The sequence below is a fragment of the Calonectris borealis genome, chromosome 7 (genome assembly GCF_964195595.1).
Source record: "Calonectris borealis chromosome 7, bCalBor7.hap1.2, whole genome shotgun sequence".
Taxonomy (NCBI): domain Eukaryota; kingdom Metazoa; phylum Chordata; class Aves; order Procellariiformes; family Procellariidae; genus Calonectris; species Calonectris borealis.
In genome coordinates, this window is record NC_134318.1 from 41,021,002 (window position 1) to 41,042,331 (window position 21,330).

The 21,330-nt window shown below is 40.8% G+C and overlaps 1 protein-coding gene across 1 annotated transcript in view; it reads right to left on the bottom strand.

Annotated features, from left to right (window-relative positions):
• ADAM12 (ADAM metallopeptidase domain 12) overlaps positions 1–21,330 on the bottom strand; it is a 187,584-nt gene that overhangs the window by 20,452 nt on the left and 145,802 nt on the right. Inside the window, exons 12-14 of the mRNA XM_075155286.1 lie at positions 12,162–12,339; positions 7,251–7,340; positions 5,652–5,847 (exon numbers count right to left, since the gene is read on the bottom strand). Coding sequence (XP_075011387.1) covers positions 5,652–5,847; positions 7,251–7,340; positions 12,162–12,339 — 464 coding nt within the window. The remainder of the gene's footprint in view (positions 1–5,651; positions 5,848–7,250; positions 7,341–12,161; positions 12,340–21,330) is intronic.

Here is a 21,330-nt window from a genome sequence, read left to right on the forward strand (position 1 = left end):
AGAGGCTTAAGATGGCACCCTCTTTTCCTTCTAACATTTTTATATACTGAAACTGGAAAACTCAGAAAGAAAGGCACAGAAGGAACAGAATATGAGCTGCTGGTTCCCTGGAGAGCAGGACAAGAGCTTGAAATTCTTTGGAAGATTACGATCAAGCTTGCTGAGTTCAGAATATTTCTCAAATCTGGAACTATTAAAAGGGACTCACACAGGATTCTTTCACTTCTTTTCATTAAACCACAAGCAATAATCAAAAAATCAACAAAAGCATCCAGACTGTGCAAAAAGCAAAAGTAAAATTTCCATTTTCAGCATGTAGATTCCTCCTCGTCTTTCCAGGGCAGGCACATTAACTATTCAGCTTGATACAAACATTAACATGTGCATATACGATGCCAGCTTTGGAAAGGAAGGGAATGAAAAAAACCATGCTGGAAGCAAGAGGCCAAGTAAAACTGCTTTTTCTCCCACATCTGCAAAGACCGACTTGCTCAGACCCACCTCGCCAAAGGAATAAGCCCCCCCCCACCTACCATGATCATATGCAATTGCTATGGGTCTTGGTTTTTTCTTGGCCGGGAGCCCTGTGCCCCGACTGGTTCAGCCACGGCGTGTCATTGCAATGGCTGGAGGCTTCCTTGGAGATGTGGCAGCAGCAGCCCAGAGCACAGACACACTTCCCCCAGAGTAATGTGTGGCTCCGAAAGCTGCCAAAAGCCAAATGAATGCTCATGTCCCGTGCTTTGAGTGTAAGTGACCTAACAAAGACTTATTAAAAAACCATGGTGTTAAAGGGGGAAAGGGCTCACTGAAACACTAAGAGAGTTTAAGGTATTTATCTTCCTCTTTCACCTGGTGAAAGTTTTTTTGTTTGGTTGGTTTTTCTGAATGCAGAAGTCAATTGTGCTACACATGATGGAAAGCAGCCTGCAGGAAGAAGAACACATCTGCAGCATCCTTGCAGGGCTTGCAGAGAGCTTTAACGCCAACCAATAATACTTGACAAGAAAACAGATCTCATGGAGTACAAAAAAATGCTCCCCTGCCAGGCTCGGAGTAGTCTGTGTATGAAAACACCTGGTACCCAATGATCATCTGCGGCTTGGAAACCAAAATCTAGCTTCAATTTCTGTCTTTGGTATCAAACCAAAACACGTTGCTGCTTGGGATTCAGATGGCTGTTCCCTCTCCTGACTGGTTTCTCACAATATTTGGACTTTTTATAGATGAAAACATATCAGAGTGTAAGAAGCTGAACAGATGGAGCTACCAAGTTAAAAGGAGGTTTTCAGAGGATGCTTAAGGAAGAGAATTGTAATGTTGTGTTTCTGGAGGAAACCCATTTATCATGATTGTACCATATAAACTGAAGCAGAAAGTCCTGTCTTTCTCTATTTTGCTACCTCTACAGGCAAAGGCAAAATGATTCGTGAAAGATTTCCAGTGGTTATTAAGTGCTTTAAGCTGGATGAGCAGAGTTTATTTCACTTTGCTATTGATAATTATAGTATCATGACCCTGTAATTAAGGTCCTGCCAGCCTTTCCACGCCAAGCCTTATTCAAGGGATTAAATCAGCCGTTTGAAACTGCAGAAGGTCAAAGCTCATCACTGCAGTTATCAGCCTGGAGACATTTTTTTTCCTCCAAATGTGTATCTTGATGAGCCCGCTTCTTCCCTATTCGGTTGCAAAAAAAGAGATGTTCTACGCTTTTGGAAGCAATACAGAAATGCTGTATCATTTCAGATCAGTGCAAGACCTGCTGCAATGAGAAAATACCGTCATGGTCTCCCGAAAGAGAAGAGAGAAATTTCTGACCATGGTGCTGATTCCAAGAACAGAGAAACACCCGTTATCAGGCTGACAGTGGAAAATTTCAATTCAGTTCCCAACATTGTCTCAAGACTTATTTAAAAAAACATTATACAGTGTTTATGGGTGTGGAGGGGGAAAAAAAAACCCAACCTCTGAGTAACAGACTGGAGTTCTGTTGCTCAGGCTATGCCAACTAGCACCATGAACAACTGTATAAATAAATATGAGCATAAAAATACAGTTCTCTGTCATGTGATTTGCACCTGGATTTTATATCTCCTTAAGTCTGTTTTACGGCACTGATGATGCAAAGCAAACTTTCCACAAGCTCCCCTTGGCCTCTCTCTTCATCTCAGTGATCCCTGTTGTTAAGTCTGTGCAGAGACGGGGCTGAGCTGTTATTTTTTGCATTGGAGGAGTATGCTAGCTCTCACTACCTCTGAGAATAGGGCTTAATGCCTTTCACATCTCCAAAAGAAAAGGCCTGGCCATAAATCTGTGATGATCAAAATAGTTTGATTTTACTGAATTCAAATCTTTACAGTGCTTGGATAATTTAGTATTTTTGCAAAAAACAGTTAGCAATGGTTTGGTCAGCTCTTAGATGGGAAGTCCATCTATTTTGCCTATAGGGTTGTACCTGGAAAGAACTGCAAAGCTCTTACACCAGTGACAGGCCTTTGTAACAAATATTGACATTAAAATTAAGATTGTTCCTGCCTAAACAAATGGCCATGTCTATGCAACAAATTTAAGTATGTTCTAATTATTAAGTCAATGCCTGCAATTGACTCCCCCAAATCATTGCTTTTTTCCCTCTGGGGGAAAAGTAGGAAAACACACTGACAAACATTTCCTTTCCTTTCCTAAAGAATAATTTTCTTGTCAACGTAGAAAAAGTCATGAGTCTAGAGCTGAGAATCATCTATTTCTTGGTAATCAATAATTTCTCTCTCTTAAGTAGCTTTACCTGTGCATCTAGTTGCTCCCAGAAAATGCCAGTGGAGACCAGACATTACACAGACGCATTACTATCGATGTACCTTTCAGCCACACTATCGGCAGGCCAGATCAGTGCAATTTGCTATTTTTGAATATGAAACAAAAGAGGTCACAAGCAATTAATGCATGTTGCTTCTTAAAGAGAAAAATGACATGAATTAAGGTGAGAGAGAAAGTAGAGAAATTTGTGTGTTCCGGGAATGAACTTGGTCTTTAAGAGGAATTTATGGCTAGTTTCCAAGACTGTCCCCAGGGGCTCCTCCCCTCTTTCACACCAAGCTTTCCATGCTATTGCAGATAGCGAATAGCAAAAAATATTCCTCTATTTGATTTGAATTTATCTGTTGAAAGTAACAAAAAACCCCAAGGAAATGCAATACTTCTTTCTGGAAACAGAAAAGACTATTTGCTAATTAGGCAAAGCTATTGCTCAGCCTAACGTAACAAGCTCTGACAGTGCTCATCATTTTTCTTTAGCTAGATCTAAAAATCTCAAGATTGATATTTATCATTGGGCTACTGGACATCTGTAATCTGATGAATAAAGAAAGATATGCAAAAGAAGACATTGAGAAGGAATTCAATATTATTTTAAGAAAAGTTATTGTATTTTGTTCTGCATGGCTTTCTCCTACTGGGAAGAAGAAAAAAGGAATTAATGTCAATGAACGATGATCTGTTTTCTCTTTACGGTATAGAATTTTTTACAAAAACCCACACAACTACTCCTTCACTCCACTCCAACACACACAGTTGTTAAAAACAATTTTAATCAATTGCAACAGTCTGGTAAAAGGTTCAAATGCATCTTTTTGATACGATGCCCAGAGACAACATTTTAGAATGCCAAGTTTCTCTTTCTGCTGCAAGCAAGGCTGGAAGGAAAGTTTTTTTATCTGTCCCATGATATTTTTCCAACTACGTGGCCCACCTAGCCCTCTTCCCATTCCACCCTGCATCTGCCAGCTCATACTCCAACCAGATGTGATCAAGTGGACATTCACATCCCTGGTCTTTAAATCCAGAATATAGGCCTTGGTTTTTGCTTGAACCCTAAACTACTTGAGGGCTTACTTTACTGGCATTATTTCTAATTTATATTTCCAACAATGTGATCAGAATCAAGCCTTTCAGTTCAGGTTTGGTAATGTCCCATCCTCCCTTTCAAAATCTTGATCCTTGGGTATTCCCAAGACAAATAAGGATATTCCAGTTAAAGTCTGTTTGAGCTTTGTTCTTAACAAAGTCATCTTTCTCGTAAGCAGACCCCCATAGCCTTGACCACTGGAGACTCCATGCACAGCAGTGCCCATATTGAATATTGCTCCAAGAAGAAAAACAAGACAGAATTAGGGGAGCCCGGAGGGTTTGGAGGACGTGCTACATTAGGAAACAGACCTGGCAAGGGAGCTGCAGCAATTCAGCTCCCTGACCTTTAGCTGAATTTTTCTCAGTGACTGAAATTATTAACAGTCCTACCGAGTAACTTTCCACGGCATGAGAAACTGGTTCATAAGGAGATTTTGCTTTATACAAGAGAAAATGTCTCTGTATCCAGGGGATTAAAAATCCCAGTATGACTAAGACTGGAGGCTATAATTGTACATGCCTATATGAGCTCATATTAACTCTACGATGCGACTGGGATTCGGAGGAGTATATCAGATGCATGGTTTGTTCCATGTGGGGAGTTTAATTTTGAACTGGAACTCCTCTAACATGTTCTTATACCCACATGACCAAGCTAACCTATCTGCATCAGTGGCGTTATTTCTTCAGATCTCTTTAAAACAAAAGTTTTGAATAGTCCAAGTCCCTGTGAAGATAACAGATAAATTCTTCAATAGACTTCTGATGAGGGTTTTGACCAAGGGAAACATCTGTGTGTCATTACATTGATACGTAAGTTTTGAAACAGAGTTAAAAGCAGAGAGATACTGAATTGAAAGAGGCTAAGGGAGTGGAAAATGTTAGTTTAAAAGAAACAGTTAAATCTAGCTCTAAATAATGCTTCTCTTCAGGAGAGTTCAAAGTGTTTTTCCCATGTGAGCAAGGGGGCAAGTGAGATGCTGAAGGAGACATGACTTGTCCCCAGCGATGCTGGAGGCAACAGCAAAATGCTGAGTTAATGCTCGTGTTTCAATGGAAGGGCCACAGGACGTAACAGAAAGCTGAACAGCTTTCCTGGGATATCATCTGGTTAGGATAACCCAAGAACTCATGCTATTAGATTTTTTTGCAAAAAGTAAGTAAATTCCCATGGGAGAATAAAATCTCCTGCTGCTTTAGTTCATACTCTGCTAAGAGTACTGTCAGGAGGCAGATTTACAGGGTAACACCAATTAATAAAATACACACAATGATACAAGAATCTTATGTTTATGTCAAATATTGAACTCTGTTTTGGGATGTAGACAAATGTATATGTTTTGCAGATGAGCAATTTAGAGCACGGAAGGAAGCTTACATACCAGTCTGAAAAGGGATGTGATTTCAACCTGTCAAGAGCATTCAGCACTTTGTAGGATGACATAAGGCCATGTCAAAGTCAGTATTAAATGATTTGTCTAAGTTCACATAGCCATTTGCAGCAGTGTTGCAGAACGAACCCAGTTACTGTTGCTCTCTACCTCCTGCTGCAAGAAATGAACACAACTGCAAATCAAGGATAAAATGAATCACAAAATGATTCCCTCATTATTCAGTCCTCCATTTCAGAAAAGAATAGATACAGATTGGTACTGTACAAAATTCCTCCAAATCCATCTATAATCACACGCTTATTTTTTTTCCAAGTCTATCTCATAAACAGACCTCCTGGTTCTCAAGCTCACCTTGGCCCCAGAGGGTGATACACTGCTGCTCGTGGGTCTGGCATATGCCGTTGTAGCAATAGCCGTCCACCCTGTGGCACGCGTGCCCGTCGTGCAGGTACACGTTAGCTGGGCAGTGAGGGCTGGCTCCTGTGCAGAACTCCGGCAGATCACAGGAATTACTTGACTCTCTGCAAGAAATCCCCGCTGGTTTTAACTGCAAAACAAACAAAACCCCTTAACTGCTGTAATTCCAATCAATAAGAGTTATGCAGCGGTATAACCCATGCAGCACACGAACAGCTTTTTCCACTGGCTCTACACCAACTGACTGTAAAGGAGAGTATAAGGATTACACAGCTCTTTAAGTATATTTATTTGACACAGGTTGCGAAGGGTTTGGCAGGAAGGTGGGCCAAACTGAAGTTGCAGCTGCAAACATGACTCACGTGGCTCAGGTCGGAAGGTAAATCCAGCCTTTTGTTAGTCTTCAAATTTTTTAGAACCAAATTTTTCAGTGTGGCTCCTGCAATCGTGCCTAAACATGGCACAGAAACAGTTTGGGCTGTACTGGAAAGGATGCTCTGTAGCACCGACCAAGTCAGACCAGAAACCTTTTCATCCATATGGCTACACCACCACAGCAGTGAGCAGGGCAGCCAGCTGATCACGTACCATTACGTTATGTGTTATGTTATGGCTCACGAAGCCACCAGCCCACCTGAGTCTGGATTCAGCTGCCTGACAGCTCCCTGGGATGGAGGTGCGTTTCCTCATGGAAATGTTGCTCTGTCATGGGCATCAAGATCTCCTTCAACTTAATTATACAACTAGCCCATGTAACTGTTCCTGTCCTGTCCTGGTTTCCCTGGATAACTAGCTGAGGGCAACTAGTAGGCAACGGTGGAACGTGCCAGTCTGAACATTCACTTATCAACAACAACCACAAAAGATGGGTGTGCTCTGGGAGCAGCACTGAATTTTAATTGCATCACTACAGTGCCTTTGGTAAAAAGCAAAAAGACACGAAGATTGATTTTGCTAAAAAGCATTTGCTAGCTGTTTTGATAGCTTGCTGCTACTGAGCTTTTAGGCAGATGGTTGCCACAGACACAATGGAAACTTGCTGAATGCTTTATTAGCCCATATGCAAGAGATGGTCTGAGAATTCAGGAAGGTAAATGCCTGAGGTAAGTACGTTAGGAGTCCACAAGAGCTGATGATCTGCCATTAAAAATATATATGCTGTTGACAGAATTAATATTTTAAGAGTCTTCCCATAAAAAGACGGTCCACCATTTAATGACTCTTGCCAGAGCACAACATCCATATAAGCATGGAAGAAATCAAAGCATATAAAAGTTCATGAAAAAAGAAGAGGTTTTGCACGAGCAAGTGGCTACAAATACCACAGACACCATTAAAAACGTCTGTTGATCTGCTCCTTCAATAACTGTTACAGTTTGAGAATTTTTTGAATTGCTTACATGAAATGCCAGTGTCTTAATGCTTAATGATACCAATTTGCTTGTTCTGCATCCTTGCTTACTGCTCTGCAGTTGAGAAGATTATGGAATTCTTCCCACCCCACACAGAGAAGAAATGTTGCCGTTGGTTCACCTGGCAGTCTTCGCAGCAAAGTCCATGTGCACACACTGCTCCCAGTTTCAAAGTACAGGTAGTTGCGTTACAGCACCGGTTTGTACATTCCTAGATGGAGGATAAATTTAGAGCAGACAACTTTCAGTCATAATGAGCTGTAAATCAAGAGGCTGCCTATAGCTCTGCCAAGAAAAGCTATGCACGAAATAATGAATTATGCATGAAATTCTACTACTTGATCCAAATAGTCTTGTCTGCCCTTAGATTCAACAAGCTCAATAGTTGCAGTAAAACCAGAGAAGCCATTGAGGAAGGCTGGTTTATTCTAGCTATGGATCCAATCCCAAATATCACAAACAACTCAAGTATGCTGATACCGATCCTGATACAGTAGTACGGTGTTTTATTTCCACAAAAATCAGTGGAATGATTCCATTGCCTCCTGCGAGGATCCAGGATCTGTGTTACAGTTACGGAGCATCACCACTGCAGCTCTCTATTTTGTGAGAGTTGCTCACCAGACTTCTGGATTGCATGGAGACTGGTGGCTGCCACAAAGACAGACGATGACACTCTTCCATGTAATCTCTTATCAGGGTATGCCAGTAGGAGAGCTTTGAGAAAAGTATGAATTACCACTAACTGATACATCCCAATTTCACACTTACGGATTAGGTGGTGTCATGTGTGGGTTTTTGCAAACTTTATTCTCCATAGAATGAACTAGGTAAGAAGTTTCAGAAAAGAATTGATTCGTTTTTCCAAGATTATGCTCACAAGCTGCAAGTTACATCAGCTGCGCTGGAATCTCAGCTCTCCAACAAAAATAGCAGCAGATAAAATTGCTCTTCAGCTGTGTTAAGTCAGTTTGACTTAACAAGGGATCACTAACAATATAGGGAACACAGGAAAAATAAGTGGGTTAGAATGATGTTCACAGCCTTTTGTTACTTTATTGGCTTTTGTAAAGCTTTCCAACTGGAAGATAGGGCTACCACTGCACTCGCAAATAAAGAGCAAAACGATTCTCAACATTTCCCTGTTTTCTTAGATAGTATCTGCCTGAATGTACAAAGCTAACTGTGCTGCTCTGAAGCAGTGGAACAACTTCCTGCACCTATTTTTGATCATGCCGGAAGGCAGCAGGCTACGCAAATATTTCTGTGCAGCTGCTGTATTTAAGCAGTAACGTTCCTCTGCACAGAAACACATTTTATAAATTCATCTCAATAGCAATCTGAGAAAAGGCAGAGTGGAGGAAAGCAATGTCAGGCCAATTAAGGTACTTCTGAAACAGTTAGCTCCTATACCCCATCATCTGGCCCTACACCAGCCAGCCATGGAAAGCAATCGGCATTCCGCAGACAGCTTGGGATAAAGACACAGCTCTTTGAGTGATGTTACTGCAGCCTTTGAAATCGCCAATTGCTCACTCACTTATTACTCATTGCAGTGAATGAGCTTGGTAAATAGTTTTTGTGCCTGGGCTATTAAATTGTCAGGAATGGTTTTAACATAAACAGGCAAGCAAACAGAAAAGGCTCACAAGGCTTTCGGAGGCTGCCACCCGAAATTACTGCTGTGTTGTAGTTCATTATTATTAGTTATTATTAGCAACAACAGCAATGATGGGAGTTGGGTTTCTTGGTGTAGGTCTCCTGGGCTCATCAGAGCATCTCAGACGGACTAACACATCAGCAATTCTAGCATCGCCTACATGATGTCGGATACCGTAGACAGAACATCTTGTTTTCAACCCCACCTTTCTAAGAACACAAGATAGACCACACTGGGTCAGCCTATCACCCTTCTAGCCTTGTGTCCCCCTGACAGCAGCCAGCAGAAAATGCTTAAGGACAAGAATGTGAACACACATACATGATACCTTCCTAGTCTCCTGGCTCTCCCTCGGCTCCACGGACATTTTTAGCACCTCTAGCATTCAGTGGCAAGGAACTTGCAAGTAATCGACACAGCCTGGGGAGCAGCTCCTTCTGCTTGTTTGAAACTGCCACTTTCTAACGTTGTATAACGTCTTTTTGGGGGGCAATTGCTCCCTACTCACTCTTTCCATTTCACTCACGATTTTATCAGCTTCTGCCGCGTTTTCTTCTTTTCCAGCCACAGCCCCTTCAAAACTTTGAACCACCTTATTGCTTTTCTTTCAACCTTTTTCATTCTGCTTTATCCTTGCTGAGATCAGGGAGGGGTAGGAAAAAACTGCACACGCAGTTTCAGACGCAGCACGCTGCAGATTTAGAGAGGCCGATCGGTGCTTTGTTTTGTTTTCCTATTTCTTCCCTAGTAATTTCTAACAGCCTATTTACCTTTTAGACCACTCTCGAGCACTGAGCTGACGTTTTCATGAGACTATTTATTGCAATATGAAGTCTTGTTCCTCTATGGTCAGAGTCAGCTCGGAGTCCATCATCTTCTATGTGATGTTTGGAATGTGCATCACTCCAGACTGAATCCCATTTGTCATCTTAATGCCCAGTCCAGCTGTCTCAGAAGGTTCCTCTGCAGTTCTTCACAGCCAGCTTTCATCTCTACCATCCTAACTAATATCATCAGCAAATTCAAGACTATTCCTCTTCCCAGGCTGTTTATGCATATGCTGAATTGTGTAGTCCCCAGGACACATCTCATGGATACATCACAGCAGATCTCCTTCCACTGCATAAAGTAGATGATTTATACCTGGCTGTATTTCCTATCTTTTAACCCAATTTTTTGTCCATGCAATGTTCTCTCACCCTACAGCTGCTTAGTCTCCTAAAGAGGCTTTAGTGAAAGGCTTTGGTCTAAAGCCTCTCTGAACTCCTAACAGGCTGCAATAACAGCATCGACTTGTTAAGTCCTTCGGAGCACTGGGATAGGTTTGTCAGACAAGATTTCCTGGCACAAAAACTGTGTTGACTCGTCCCTGGCATGTCACAGCTGTTCAGGCACTAGCTCTTAATTACATTTGGAAGTAATTTGTCTGACTTCTGATTTACCAATTTGTAGTTTTCTGAACCCCCTTGCAGCCCGTTATACAACTAGCCACATTTGTCACCTTTCAATTCTCGGGAACCAAGGATTTTTTTTTTCTTTTTTTTTTTTTCCCCTTCCTCTATCTTTCCATGTGTAATCTACGTTAACCCTCCTTCCAGAGACACTGTAGCATGTCAGTCATTTTTGGTAATATAATCCAAAATGAAGTTGGAGCTTAATTGGTAATATCATCCTTGGTCAGGTCTTACACTCTTGGCCTGGTGGTGGGCATGCCAGCACCCATTACTCTCAAGAAGATGACCAGCACCTGATGCACACGAGGCCACACAAGTGTGGATGGAGGTGGTCAAACAGTCCCTACTGCATTAGTGTTTCCAGAGTTGTCTGAAGGGTGGGAGGTGTCCTACAGTCACGACTCTCCATCCTTATGAATCCATTGCTGTCCTACTGGTAAGGAATGTCAGTGAGCACAGACCTCAACACGGGGCCAATATTTTGCTTAAAGGAGAAATATCCCTACCAACCACCTACATCTACATATTCAGACTGATAATTAATGCTGATCACTGATAAAATACAACTAGCATATATTATCGTACAGCTTTCCATGCCATAAAATATTGCAACACTATTGACAAAACTCAGCTGGTATAAATGACTGGGCAGTGAATTATTAACTAATCTAACGGGTTTTCTGGTACCACTCAGATTATAACAGTAAATTCCAAATTAATTTAATTGGGCCCAAGCTGCAGTTTTCCAATATAATTAAAAAGGAAAAACATAGAAAGAAGAGGCAAATCAAGTCAGTGCTTGCTGACGTTAAGTGGCTTTGACTTGAAAAGGTATCACTAACATTCAAAAGTGAAAATGAGAAAGATAACTGGGTTAGAAAGACATTTGCAAGCTGCTTGCACTCTATTGACTTTAAACAAGAAGATAAGCCTGCTTCCTCCAGCCTTGTTACCCTGAAGAACGAGTGAACTGTCAGGAAATCCTTATGGCTTGTGTAAATCCAATACACTGTATAGACAGGATACAGCAATATCTTGCTGTTTTAACTGCCCCAATCTATTTTGTCTGCAGAACCATATTTATCACAGGAAACAAATCCCTCATCTGATGATGTATTTAATTGAGATAATCTGAGAGAAATTCAATTGGCTTCCCAGCCAATGAGCATGGGAAGCCAAAGGGATAAGGATGTTGGCTCTGATCTTATTTGACCCCCAGGTTTTGCCTATCTCCTCCTGATCTGAGCAGTCCTCTGACACATTCACTAAACCAAATGGAATGATCTTTGAAGTAGTAGCAATCTTTTGGGGAGGCAGTAAAGGCTGTTTCTGTTAGTAAGGTAATTGGCTAGCGGCAAAGAAAAATCTCATAGTGAAGGAGGGAAAGGTATTGTACCTAAAAGCTGAAGCTGGCTGCAATGAAAAAACCTTCGGCAATGTTAATGTTTATATAACTATTTATATTTATATTAATATAAATATTTAAGTGGCTTCTCAAATATGGAAACAAACCTTCAATTAACGCATGGTATCTTGAGAAATTTGAGCAATGGTAACAAATTTATTTTGAGTTTAGCCCATTAGCTAGTATTTAAAGGAATTTCTATTGTTCAGAACACGACGGTTAGTCATGGTTAGTCTGTTGGACAAGCCATGAGAGAGTTTGTTCTCTAACGGCGAATCAAGCACATTCTTAACTAAAGCCCTGCCTGAACTTTAGCAAGTCAAATGCAAGTCAAGCAGAAACTTCCCGCATTTCTGAGGACTCTGAGGTTTAAGCTGATAAGATAGAAGCAGTGAAGGGAGAGTTTTGTTTTACACCAAGAAGCATTAAACATGCCAAACCAATTCTGATTCGTCTTTACTGTTAAAAACCTGCAGACAGGAGGTGAGCAGTAATTCTCAGGTGGTGTCTTACATCAGGCTCCCCGCAGTCGCACTCCTCTCCATCTTCCACATAGCCATTCCCACACTTCTGTCCACCAAAGGACTCTTTGACTTCAGGCAGGTTAAACAGACACATTCCCACTCCTTTCTCCAGGCTGTTTTCCAGGTCCTTTCTACTGCAGCTACTGAATACCATGGGAAATGGATAGCTAGAAGAAAAAGACAGGGACACACAAAAAAAGAGGTAGTATTATCAGATGCAAACACCTCTCTCCTGTCATGCTGGTGACCTTTTAGCACATCTATGCACTAACGAGAAGATTGTGTTCATTTTTTTTAACTCTTTAACATAGGATTGAGAAATAGCAATTTGCTGTGAAATTGTGCCAAAAACATTTAATAATTTCTGACTATGAGTAAGGGAATTTCCATCCATTTAAATTTGTAGCTGCTGTTAAGGGTTGGAAGTGTTCACATTTGGAATTCCTTCTCCCTCTTTTGCATATGTAGTTATAGAGCAAAATTTGATCATGAGCCTAAAGAAATACTGGGCTTGCAAGGAGGATTCCCGCATTTACAGGACTGCAAAACATCCTAATCCTTCTTGGAAAATTCAGCCTCAAATGGCAAATTCATTCATCTTGCTCTGCAGTATGGCAAACTTCCTACTCCTTTCAGGAAAAAAAAAAAATAACGAGAAGAACACCCAGTTACTTGATAAGAGCCTGCTTCTGCAATTCATCAAAGTCGAGCTTGGGAACTGCATGATTAAAGCAAATACAGTTCTTATTTTAGATCAGGATGACTATAAAGACACTACTGAAAATACTCATATTTTGAACTCACACTGCTGAGAGCAGGACTTGGCCCTGCTGTGCAGGCACATAGCGGCTTTGATTTCTTTTGGAAAACACATGGACAATGTTATCAAAATGATCCAGCTTGGTACAAATATCACCAGATAATTTGTGTTTTTCTGTTGGAGGACTTAATTCCATTTTCACTAATGAACGTTCGCAGTTTGATTCACAGATATGAGACAAAGTGGCACCTGGATCCGGCCATCAGAGCCACTTCCGAAAGTCTGCTGTGCCCTCTCCGCATTGAGATGTGCACATGGTTACGTTGAATCTGGATCACAACCAAGTCGTGAAACAGCATCTCCCCTAAGGCTTGGTACCTTCGTCACTGCTGCTCCATGGTCCAGTAATTCAGCATTACGGCAGCACAGGGAGCCAACCTGATGATGACTGGACTTTATTCACTAAATGCTTTGTATCACTCACATGTTATTAGGGCATAATCCTTGCAGACAAGCAAGATAATAGATGGAAGTTCTGCACTGCTGAACTTCAGACTTCGATTAATCTACTGTTGTTTCTAATATCCTGAAATGAAAAGCTTGCTTTGGGAATGATGATGCCTATAGGTATCAGAAAGGGATCATTGCTATTAAAAAAAAAGCAATGTTTGACAATTCCAAATGCAATAGAGCTTCCTCTGCTGAAATAAGGAGGTTAATTAGGATCTTCTACAAAGGTTATGGGTACCTTACAGAACAGAATTTATTTTATGCCTATTTAAAATTACCTCTTTTACAGATTCTTTTGCAATAAAACAGCCAGCTCATTGGAGAAGAACATAAACATGACTCTGAAGAAGAAAATAATTTTCATGTATCCCTATAGGGCTTGTCTAGTTAAACTAAACAGTTCTGTGATTCACTGACACATGACTTCAGAAAGTTAATAGGCATCTCCACTTTAAAAGCTGATTTCTGGAAAATACCAATGTTTAGGCAAAATGACGGAGTCTAAGATAAATGAAGAAATTTTGGAATAGCATGAGGTAGGAGTCAGGCTGTTAGCTACAGCTCTGGGCCCCGAGGGAAAACAGGGAAGGTACTCGGAGTAATGGAACAGAAAATAAAGGCACTTGGGAAACCTTCTACTGACCATTTGATATTGAGCAGTTGGAAATGTTCTTAACAGGACACCACAAACTCCTGTCCTACTCTTAGTTTGATTGGGAAAAAAACCCCACAAAATTTTGTATATGTGACTATGAACAAGTAGATGGATGTACACTACTACCAAACACCAGAAAATACTCAAGAAACCCAGATACATCTGACTGATAAATCCTGCACAAAATATATGAGTGCTTGATCAGACATGATCCCCGTATCAAAGTATGAATAAATGAATACCGCATCATCCAGGCAAGATCCTTCACTTCAGTGATACAGATTTACTTTGATATCCACTGAGATGAGACAGGGCGACATACATACCTTACACAGACTGAAATCAATTCAGGAACACAAATAATGCATTTTTCCCTGTGCCATATGTCTCAGCCGCACACGGATCATGAGAATAGCTCACCAGTCAAAACTGTCAATATTTTAGGGCTGTTCCTTTGTATCCATGAATGCTCAGGGTCATTTGCGTGAATGTGAGATGTGTCTGTCCATCACCGGGAGAACAGAATCCTTACTCTGTACCAGAGGTGAAATAATGTCATTGTTAATGAATGAGGTTTCTGTTTCCCCCAAAAGGAACTTCAAGCTGTTTCCTATTTTGAACTAAAAGATCCATTCATCTTCTGGCTTTTCCTGCTCTTGACGCTGATTTCCTCAGCTGACATCAGTGCAGCACATGTTATTTGATGAAATTTTCTGAAAATACTTTTTCTTTACCGAGTAAGCCCAAAATAAAGCAATTCAAAACCAGAGATGAACCCAACAAATGGAAACAGAGAGCAACTGAAAGGGAACCACGCCATGCAAGAGAAGTTCCCACATCAATTGATGCCAGTTGGTATTTCATTGGAAACATAATTGACTTTTAATACCATGATATTCTGACACACAACCATTCTTCATTTTTTTGACAAAAAAAAATCACATGTAACAGCCACTGCATTTGATCATTGTGATTTTAGGCTACATTTTGGCTGTCTTTGCAATTTTAAAGCTGTTTCATCAGAAGCATGAAATCCCTGGCAGATGGGAAGGGAGCTATAGATATCCAATGTCAGTAGCATTAGGCACGATGTTTAAGTGAATCTGGAGCTTGCGAAAAATGATGAAGTAATGGTCATGTGAAAGAAAATCGTCCTCTGAACAAACGCAGCAAGCTTCCTCGCACTACCCCGTTAAGAAGCTTCAGACCTCACTTGGAAGGACTACCTTTGGGTGGGAAAAGGTAATGGGGTCTCCACAGTAAAGTCAGTCCTTGACCTGTCTCCAAGATTCCAGTAACATGCTAAACAGGGATATTTGTGCTTTCTGTGGTAGCTCAGACACTGGTCCTATTGGAAAAACCCTCAGCTACCAGCTCCTATAGGCCATTGGAGAACCTTCCAGAAGTAAAAATTTAATTAGCAATCAGTATATTCCATTATCCTTCATGCAAGACATTTTCTTTTACAGATCCTTATTTTTCTGCAGTTGGGAAGAGAAAGGAAACTTTAGTCCAACCTAATTCCTATTCTAAGATGCTGAATAGCCCACACATTTTCTACACGGTTTGAATCTGTAGATTTAATACACAATGGATCATTTTGTCAAACCATTCCGGCTGTGGGTACAACTCTACAGAACTCAAATCGTGCCCAGCACTACATCAGTCTCTTCAGTGGGTTTACAGCAAGGAAAATAATTTCAGAGTCTTTCTACCCCTCTTGAATCCACAGCATTCCTCAGTGTCTCCTTGGTGCTTAAAAGATGCGCTTAATCTCAAGCAACGAATATCCTAGTTCCCAGCAAAAATAGCTTTGACTGCTCCTGCAAATGAGAGCTTCAGAGTAGTAAGAGGATGCCTGGTAATTGATTCCTTTAGAAACAGAGTCTGGTCTTGTCCCATTCATTTATATTTCAAGCACTCAAGCCATTCAAATGCCAGTTTCCTTTATGTAGTTTTGCATTTAGCCTGTATTAGATGGCTCCTTTCATTAACGAAGTGAAGTGGCATCATCACTGTGTCAAGTCCCTTTTAAGAATAGAGTTCTTTGTACTAGCACCGCGTTGCCCAGCATCGGCTTTTTTTGCTTGAACTATAAAAGTTCATCTCCATCATCTCCATTTCAGAGGCATTCCCCCTCCTAACGGGCTGAATAACAAGAGAGTACAAGCACAGAAACAGAGTCCCTGCCCCAGAAAATTACAGTCTTAAGAGATGAGACAGCCAAAGCGTTCAGGAGAGACGGAGTGGCTACTGATTCATGCAGGGTAACACAGCAGATCAGCTACAGACCTAGCACCGATACCACCACTGAGGCTGGTGTCCCGTGTTCGCCATTGCTGCCTTTCCCATTGCTCCACCTGGAAAACACCTGGAGGGGCACTGCCTTGGGCTGCAGGAGGTCTTTGCTCCATTCCAAACCCTACCACTGCATTGCAGCGGTACCTTGGGAAAGGCATCTGAAGTGAAACTCCCTTGGTTCCTCCAAACCATGTCTATCGACATCTTTAGGTGTCTAAACATTTAGTACCTTGGATCGACCTCCTCCGTGTTCCTCCACATACACAACATATTTTGCAGTTTCTCAAGAAGCATCACTGAAGCGCATCAACGCTTCTGGCAATTCTCTATGCATTGCACAGGAGGATAAACTGCAGGTTCACAGTATCTTGAAAACTAACATTTTGATTATTATGATTATTGCCATGCAATCTCAGTTTTTTTTCTTATTCAAGAACCGTAGGACTTTTATAAAGTAACTGCCTTGTTCTCTCCAAAATGTTGGTATATATACACACATACATTATATGTATATATAAATTACATGTCTATTTATAGGGTTCATTTATTTCAGTTCATATCGCAACCTGATTATTCAGCATTATTGCAATGTTTATACAGAGTCTTTTACCAAAAGGCCCTGAAGTGTTTTACAATTATTCACTCAATTAAAATGCACAACAGCCCCAAAGAGCTCTATTAAGCACCACCAGGCCTTCCTCCCTGAGGTAATATGATAATTAGAGATTATATTAATTTTAAAAGGGCATTTTGATTTTCCGGAGCATACTTATTCAAACAACAGTTGACTAGCTGATTTCCAAAGGTGCAGAAAACTGGGACTGGGCTTTGTCCAGAATGCTTGAAAAATCAAGCCTGAGAGGCCATATCTGGAAATAACTAAGGCATCAGCCGTGCTTTTTAGGAGCATGAAGGTGCTCAAAGACAAGAGGGTCCCAGCCCTCTGAGTCAGAAATTTCACTAATCAAGCACCTGAATTTCCGACACTTTCCATGACAACACCTTGTCTGAACTGAACATCACAGTGTCTCTTTGTGTCTGTCTCGACCCTAGGACCCCTTGAGATTCACAAATATGAATACTTACTCTCAGTCTCCAAAATTCTTGATTTTTGGCTGCACAGTGGCTCACTTACAACTGGAGAGGAGGAGAGCAACTCAGATCCTTTCATTGGAAGCAGAAGATCTGAGTTTGAGCTCCCTCTTGTTCTGACTCTACAAGAATGACTTATGCAGGTGGAGGTTTTCTGTTGCATATCCCAGACTTACATAGCAACCTAAAAATAGGGTTTTTTTTAACTTTAAAAATAGAGATAGGGTTGCTTTTGTTAATTCAGGTATAAGTGATTTTTCCATGGAAAAAATGTCAGCAGTAGAGAGCGTAACACAAGAATAAATCTCTAGAAGGTGGACGCTCAAGCGACATGAATGTTTCTAGACCCAGTGAGGTGTTGATTTCAAGGAACTATGACAATTTTCCAGCCTCCTCTAACTCCTGATCTAATTGACATAATTCTTTCCCATTAAAAAGCATCCCCCTTGGTTTTAACCTTCTAGACATTATTACCGCTCTCCACCTCTTGAAAACAACTTTTTATGATTCTCCTAAGAGATATGAGCCTAGTAGAATAAAACTGAATTTGCTATTAGATGACAGTTTTTGACACGTCAGCTATTCTGTACAGTACGTATGTTAATGAATTAGCAAGCATAAAGAACCTCACAGAATTAGGTATTAAGCAGGAGATAAAATCCAGTTTTCTTTGATATTGAAAGAGGTGTTCAAATACTACAGATCCCTTCACGTTTAAAGTTCTGTCATTACACGTTATTTCATGCACTTCATGTTTTAATAGCAATTGTTTAAAATTAGACAAGTGCCATAATATGGAAGGGCTTTTTAATCTATCATTTAAACAATGTCTTAATTTGTAAGTATTTGTAAGTACTTATTTTTAAGTACTTTTGAGATAGAAAGACACAAATGCAGTTTTAAAGTAGATCCCACAAGCACAATAAAGTAAAGGGAGACCCCAAAGGTATCTGCAGATTCTCTCCCACCAAAACGTTTGCAAACACCCAGGACAACTGGGAGGAGGGGGTAAACTGGAGGAATCTTTGGGCTCCTGGAAGATGTGCAGGCCCTTGCAAGCAGCACATGATAGAGCTTTGTACAAGACACCAGTCCCAGAGCTGATGGGGCACACCTTTTTCAGCAGCGTTGGAAGGATTTAGCTAAAAATGTAGAGTGGTTTTTTATATATATATATATATATATATATAAAAAGTATTGAAACAGGATGTTTGCTTCAAAAGGCACTAGATGTCTGACAACTCATACTTATTTTTCTAGCTTATTTTTCACTCTCTTGCTCCTCTTTTATAGTTTCAATCCCTAGAGCATCAATAAAGTAGAGCATGGAATTGGGCCACGTAGTTATACATGATATCAAAGCTCTTGCTGTCTGAATCCATGGTCAGGGGTTTAAAAACAAGCCTAGATTTCTCCTACAGCTTTTGTCATGTTCACTACATGGTAGTTTTTTCCAATAAATAACTGTGAATATGTCACACTAGTGGTTAATTTAATTGATGTGTAGTGGCAATGGCTTGTTGTGCTACAATGAAATTTCCAGGGTTATTGAAAAGAGAGTCTTTCCAAGTAAATGTTTAAACTTCACACACAAATGCTTCAGGTTCATTTTAATTTGGCGCTGGGGAGAGTGCAGATTCCCAGAATGCATTCGAGTAATCTCACTTCAGGTGCCTAGATTGGATTGTCATAGCCCCAGCTGAGACTTGACCTCTCCCATTAAACTGAAGGTGAAGATTTAACTACCTGAAATATTCAAAAAGGCAGATTTATAACACTGACTGTGGGACTTCAGGGCAGGAAGCAGCGATGAAACAAACGGCTGGATGGTTCAGAAAAGTACTTTCTGCAAAGGAACAAAACTTAATGGCTTTATACAGTATACACTGTCATGGCTTGATATTTCTGCAGTCACAAAACTGCCAAATAAAACATTATTAGCAGTTACTTTTACTTTGACAAATGTACGGTCGAGAAGTTTTTTCTTGTTGAGAGGCCTATTGCGACTTTCATTTCTGTGTTCTGGGGGTGAAGCAATACTAAACCAATTTATCAATCCTGACAGGATTCTGACTATATGCTGGAGTTATCTGCATTGCAAAAGCTCTACGGGAATTGAACTCAGACAACTGTTCTTCCTGTTGGAAACCAGACAGCCAAGGAAAGTAGCTATAATCAGTTTGAATTTGCCTCTGGCTCATCTTTTGCTCTGTTTCCTTTTAGACCACTACCTCATTAATAAAAATTTGCTGGATTGCCGAGAGTTCAGGTTTCACAATCTGCTACTTAGAATTTGAGGTTAATCCAATGCTGACTACAGGAAAAGTAAAAAAGCAACAAATAGCAGAGGGAGGGATGAAAAGGCCAGGTCAGGTCTGGTCCCGGGCTAAGGAAAAGCAGGGCGGCAGGCGAACCATGCCTGCCAGCAGTTGCCGGCAATGAAGGAAACTGTAGATCAGAAGCACAACCAGCATGCCCTGTGTTTAAATTTGTCACACAAAACACAGCCGCCTCAGCACGTGACGAGCAAATAAAGACAAACGGTCCATCTCCTTGCTCAAAATACCTTGCTGAAGATCAGCTTCCTACTCATTTCTGGTTAGACAAAAGGCACTGTTTGACCTGGCTTGAAATTCTCAGGCAGCGCTACATCGTGATGACACTTCATTTGGTTCCCAACATGATTTTACAATCAGCTTTTGTTTTAGGCGGTTAGTTACATTCTGATTTTCTCCCTTGAAAAACCTTGGAATTGTTTTTTAAATAGATTGGGAGAAAAAAAAATAATCTGACTTCGGGAACTCGGTTTTGAGAGGAGCACTTTATAGAGAGCATGTTTGACTGAGGGAGAACAACCAAATCATTTTTTAAAAACCAAAGCAGAACAAACAAAAGGGAATATCTGTAATACAGAAAAATCAACCCGTGCTATTTATTGATGGACATTTCCCTCTTTCACCAGTACAAGCTCCTGTCCTGCCTGCGTGTATCCTCAACACAGCTCGTGATACACTGCACCCTAAAGAATGAGAGAAGCATACACGGTTGTCCTCCCAGCTGATGTAACCAGTGTGACCAGCTTGACTTAAAGACCTGCCATACTGTGGGGACTTGGCCTCAGCAGATGGATTTGGGCGAGGATGAGCCTGTACGTCAGGTGAGCCGACCAAATGACAGCAAGTTAAGGGAAGAAGACTCCGAGAACGGCTAAACCCCACGAGGAGGAACCCTGACCAGGGAGATGAGATTTGGGAAGCAGCCCTCTGGACAAAGCACTGAAGAAGCTGCCCACTGGAAGAGCAGCAGCAGAAGCATTAAGAGAATGAAGTTTATGGAGATGCCAGTCGGCGAGAAGTGGGTGCTAGAGAAAAATGGCTGAACCCTGCATAACGCTGGAAAGAACATATACCTGGGGGACAGGCTCATATTGATTTCACTTAATTTGTCCTACCTAGTCTCTTAATAAATCAGGATTCCAAGACAGAAGTATCTGACTTGCAAGCAGCATGGCTCTTTTTTTTTTCTTTTAGAATATCCAGCGGAAAGATAAGTGAGACATAACAGTGCCAGAAATCAGACTGCATTCCCCCAGCATTTCCACCTTCCCAGTGTGCGTACTACAACATAAGTGCTGAGGAAAAAACAGCTTTTCCATATCACGTAAATCACCTCAGATAAATGGAAGTGGAATTCTTTAAAAAAAAAAAATCCTAAATACAAAATAACAATGAATCATTCTTCTAGCTTCCCTTTTCTTGTTCACAGTGGTTGGACAAAAAAAATAAACTAATTAGTATCAAAATTGTATACAACCATTTTTTCAAGCTGTGATAACAGAAT